Genomic DNA, 5,397 nt, shown 5'->3' with positions numbered 1-5,397 from the left:
AAATACTTTTATAAATAATTTCACCGAGTCCCCCTGATAGTGAAAAATTGTGTGGATGTATTGCAGAAGTGCAGGGTTTCCTTCTCATAAACTTAGATCACGTCCAAGTTTATCCTCCGCACAATCAATCATTCCTTTATATGTACCTTCGATAACAGAATTTTACATTTGAAACCATTTTTAATTAAAATCTTTAATTTATACTGTCAAAGGGCGTCAAATTCGGGCATGTGGGCTAAATTCGGAAACCCCAAAAATCCTCTTATTTGATAGAACAAATTACTCAAAACTGTTCCAGGAATCTGGAATCAGTTCAAACCTTAACTGGTTCTAGATTCTGGTAAAAATATCTACCTTAAGTAACTTAAACTATCAATTTAGGAATGTCCGAATTTACCTCACATGTCCAAAATTACCCCGTTTGACGCTATTTTAAACTTAAAAGGGCACATATCTAAAACTGTATGCATTTATAATTTTAAATTAATATATTTTATGAACTCAAATTTATCTAAATAATTAATCATATAATAACTATTAATATAAATATTCAAAACCCTTTTCTAGAAGTATAAAAATTAGAATTCGTATAAAGGGAGATAACTCGTTTTAAAAACAGATCTTAAAATTAATATCACGGTCGCAATGTTGAATAGTATTAAAAATATCTTGAGATCCCAAAGCGTATATGTTTTATTCAAGAGTAATTCAACAATTTGAAAAATTGATGTTTTATTTGACAAAAATATATTAATTTTTAGAGTTATAAAACTGAACAGATGAACGTGCCACGTATTTGCCTACATAGATTTTCTTTTTACAAGTTTTGAAAGGTTTGGTTGGCTGTGTTTGGTTGAGGGGCAGATTTTGAGGAATTCTGCGTCTTCTTTTTAGATGGAATATGGGATCTGGGGTCTGCACGCCGCGGGCGGACTTTGGGGCGATCCGCGGCTCGCCGGAAGACATCCTATCCTTCCGCCGGGAGCGACGCAAATGGTACCAAGAGCAGCTTTTGCTCTGAGTGCCCTTCAACGATCTTCTGACATGATACCACTTCCTTTGACTGCCATTGGTCCGCCTTATGGGGCTATGGAGTTAATTTCGAAACCGTCCGAAGACTCCGAGGAATCTGACAAAGCCTCCAGGGATCAAGCCTCACGTAAATCAGAAGACAACGAAAGCAGCATCGAAAAAGATGAGGACGAAAATGACAATCAGGCAAGTAATAGTTTTCGTATCAATATATCATATACATAAAAAGAAATTTAAGAAAATTAAAAAAAGAACTGAAGAGCCTGCTTTCTCAATGTTTTGTTTATTTATATACTTCTATAATTTATGTATGAAGAGGTACACTTTCTAGATTCGGGTTGAAGAGATATTTACGATTTTAAGTTTTAAATAAAAATTAATTTTAAATCTTTAGAGTCTATATTTTGACATCTACGAAAATAAATGCGCTCGGATTCGGTTCCAGGTATTTGAATTATAATTTTTAATTTATAATCGATTAAAATCACGAAACGTGATACATACCCGCTAATTTTAAGCATACAGGTAGAATAAAATGGTTAATGAAAATTAAAGAAGTTTTTTCTTTTTTTATGCCATTGTTGTTTCCCGGACGTATCGGCGCATCAACTTTTACTGCGTTCCATTTTACTATTTTCCTGATAGGAATACGTTACGAATATGACCTTTTGGCTTATCTTACAACTAAATACAAATGTTGTGTGACATATATTTACCAATTCCTAAATATTGCGCTTTTAGTTCCATATCAAAGAAAACGATAGACTTTCTGGCCAACCCAATATTTTAAATAGTATTATATTATATAATAGATGATCTCCTTAAATTGTGTCTGCGTAAGTTTGTATACGAAAATTTTTTCAAAACCTTTCGATACCTTCCGAAAAATAAAATTTTTTACAAATTGTTTGCCATGACTGTTTAGTACTCTAAATACTGTCTTTTGATATGGGACGCCCGTTTATTCAATTCTCAATCAATCGTTTGTAATTATTATAATAATTGTTGCTATAGCTAATAAAAAATTCCCAAAAACATTTTTACCATGATTAATTTAGAGATATTTGAGATTTTCCCCCCAAAATTGCATATCTTTATATTTCTGTTAACTCGTTGATATTATATCCCAGATTTTTAAAACATACTGCAATTCTTAGTCTTTCTAATGCAAAAAATAAATTCAAACATTTATTTTTATTTTCCATGTATACCTTGATTCTTCCAGGCAGATCATTCTTTCCATAAAAGCATACAAATTGATCAAAGAGTGCCTTGATTGGAACGTAATTGCCAACGCTTCTTGCTCGACCAAGTACTTAGCACAAACTCCTGTGTGTTAGACAAACTGCACTTACCTTGTGCACCTCAGAACCCCCTATCTTCAGAAACATCTTAATTGATTCCATTAAAAAAAAGCTCCTCCCTCTATTCCCCACTCATTCATCCTTCTCGATGTCAAGGGAGAAACCATCCAAACCAAAATTTATCAGTCTAGTTTGCGTTGTTGCAAGAACAACATCTTGAAATTTGCTCTTGTGATCTAACCGGTTAGGTGTTTATGTAATAAAGATTCCGAATTTGAATAAATCGTGATCAGGGCTCATTTTTAAACTAAAAGTACGTAATTTAAGAAAAATTTCGTCTTTTATTTAATTTTCTTATGAAAAAGTGAACTAAAATGGAAGTTTCGAAAAACCTAAAATACGATGCCCCCTTCGCCTTTCTTTAGTTATTTTCGCTTCAAGTGCCTTAATTTCTTATTTTAAGTTTAGAAGTGTGTGTTTCTAAGTCCTTTAGTGAAAACTTTTCCTGTATTTTCTCTGATTTTTCTCCTGCGCATGTCTAAAAGAAATCAAGAGTCGTCAAGATTTGCAATAAACAAATTACTCTAGAGAGAAAATTATTTGCAGAGAATTAAGCACATTAAATCACTGATGGACATGTTTGTTGTATAGTTTAAAAGGGTTTAGCATGCAGGTATTGAAAAAAAGATTCGCAAAAAGCACAAGAGAAAATTAAAATCTGTAAAATGTACATTATCGTTAGAGAGATCTTAAATTTCGATTTTTCTAAAACCTTTACTTGTTTCTTTTTTGTTCGTTTGCAGATTTGTATTGATATATGATATAGTGAAGACATTCTATAAACATTATTTTTTGGTTAAAAAACTCCTTCTATTAAAAAAGAGAACTTATACCTTTTATGAAAATTAACATTTTTATTTTTTCGAGAGCGTATCAACACACAGAGGTAAATGTTTACATAAACTTGATTGTCTAATAGTAAGATGCTTCTACACTAATGTTCTCTTTTTTCCATTTATCAAACAGTTTCTAGGTTGTAAATACTTCCCTACTTTGCAGAAACAACTGAATAAGTTTGTATATATTTATTTAACGAAGGATTAAAAAATAAGTTTCTGATATTTTGAATAAAAGGCCGCCGTATTATTCACAAAATTCAAGAAGAAATAATTTCGTGAAGAAAATGTTTTAAAGGAAACAAGTAAAATCGTGTCTTTTTATAATATATCCAGAAAAGCATACTGTGATTCTTTAAAAAAACAGCAAAGAAAGTTTAAGAAGTTACAGATCATTAAGCTCTTATTTATACAAATCAGAGTGAATAATTTTTAAATATCTTAGATATTTAATATTGCTAACAATTTTTCTTCCAAGTGTATAATAAAATCATTCTTTTGATTACCGACATAAATTTTTTGATTAAAGGAAACAAATTAGAACTTAAATGTTTTTATCCCAAATCTATGTCGTTTTTCTGGCAAAATGTATAGGTGTGCTAATAAAAATTCATTTATTAAACAATGTGTATGGGTGTGTAAGGGTGGAGGGAGGCATCCCTTGCAGACAGTTTGCGAAAAGTTTCTGAGAAATGCGGAGCATGGTCATCATTGGGTCGCTCAGTAGCTAGAGGGTCTTTTTAATTATTTTACAAATGGGCGAAGTAATTCCATTGAAACTACAGGGATAAAAAACATTTATGCGAACATGCTTTGTCCGAATACTATTAATAAAAAAGAAAAACGAAAAAAACGGGTTTTCAATGTAATGCTGAAAAAATGTACCTTCACTTTGGTAAGTATTTGCATAGAAATAGGTGACTTTCAAAAGATTATGGTTATGATAAATATTCCAAAAGATCTCCGCTGAAATATCTGATGATATAGGATTATTAAAATCGCACAAGGTAGATGTGCTAGTAATCGTCCTTGACCCAGTAATCGTGCGATTTGGGTATAAGTGTCTCAAATAATTATTTCCATAATAGAAACACAATAGCAGAAGATTTTTAAGAAACATTCGACAGTGCTCGTCTCAAAAATCACTTTATTTATATTCAAAATTTGTATAAATGGTTAAAAAAAGTTGTTTCTGAAATCGCTCGCGATGATTCGAGAAATTAAGAAAATCGTTCACTGGTGTAAAAACATAATCGCTCTTGACGAAAATCATTTTCCCATAATAAAAAAATTAATTCTGTTTTTTAAAAACATGTGCAATTTTTATTTAGTATCTTTTTTGTGCCAAAAATACAGACCACGATTACTGGGACATCAGAAAAGCCTTGTTGTCCCAGTAATCGCATCCTAGAACCATAAATGAGTCAAAGTTGTCAACATTTTATTTGAATAATTGTTTTTTAATAATAATCTATTTGTATGAAATCCAAATAGAAAAAACCAATAAGTATGTATTTCACGGTAGCGAAAGCGATTTTGCATCCGTCAATAAAAGATAACTTCAGAAACACAACTTCCGAAACGTGTGATTCTTTAACAAACAATTTCGTAATTTTGTTCAAGTACAAGTACGAGGCAATTAAATTGTAAGGAAACCATTTATTTTGTCTTCCAACTAAATGGAAAATTGGCGACTGGCGCAGTACTGCGCCATCACTGGTAGCGTCGTCACAATACGTACCGCTAGTACTGGCGCAATGCAGGCCGGACCTTGGGATGATAACTCTTTTCGATATTAGCTTTCACTGCACCAGTGCTGACGCAGTACTAGACATGAAGATTAGACTGAGTTAAGCCAATGCTCGTTTAAATTTATTACAAGAAGAGGCCTACATAAGATGTGTGAACTATAATATCGCTTAAAGGGTAGATTAGCTTTATTTTTCGTATGCATTTCTATACAGTTATTGCGAGTATTAGCACAGTAATTGAACTGCAATTCCCCCAGTACTGCGCCAGCACTGGTGCGCCAATATTTGGCTGGACGTTGGCAAGACCATTACTAAAGTCTGTCAAGTTAAAGCGTGGGTGGCTTTACTCGCAGTCGGTAAGGTGTATCGACATGATTTTGGTGTCAAAATATTAAGAAGAGCTCCCTCTTTCAT

The 5,397-nt window shown here is 32.4% G+C and overlaps 1 protein-coding gene across 1 annotated transcript in view; it reads left to right on the top strand.

Moving 5' to 3' along the window:
- The first annotated feature begins 700 nt into the window (after positions 1 to 700).
- The window catches only part of LOC117175848 (RE1-silencing transcription factor B-like), a 53,142-nt gene continuing 48,445 nt past the window's right edge, over positions 701 to 5,397 (top strand). Inside the window, exon 1 of the mRNA XM_033365634.1 lies at positions 701 to 1,218. Within this exon, the coding sequence (XP_033221525.1) occupies positions 895 to 1,218 (324 nt within the window). The 5' untranslated portion in view covers positions 701 to 894. The remainder of the gene's footprint in view (positions 1,219 to 5,397) is intronic.

Source organism: Belonocnema kinseyi, chromosome 7, assembly GCF_010883055.1.
Source record: "Belonocnema kinseyi isolate 2016_QV_RU_SX_M_011 chromosome 7, B_treatae_v1, whole genome shotgun sequence".
Classification (NCBI taxonomy): Eukaryota; Metazoa; Arthropoda; class Insecta; order Hymenoptera; family Cynipidae; genus Belonocnema; species Belonocnema kinseyi.
Note: the sequence above shows the minus strand (reverse complement) of the source record. Positions and strands in the feature narration are given on the sequence as shown.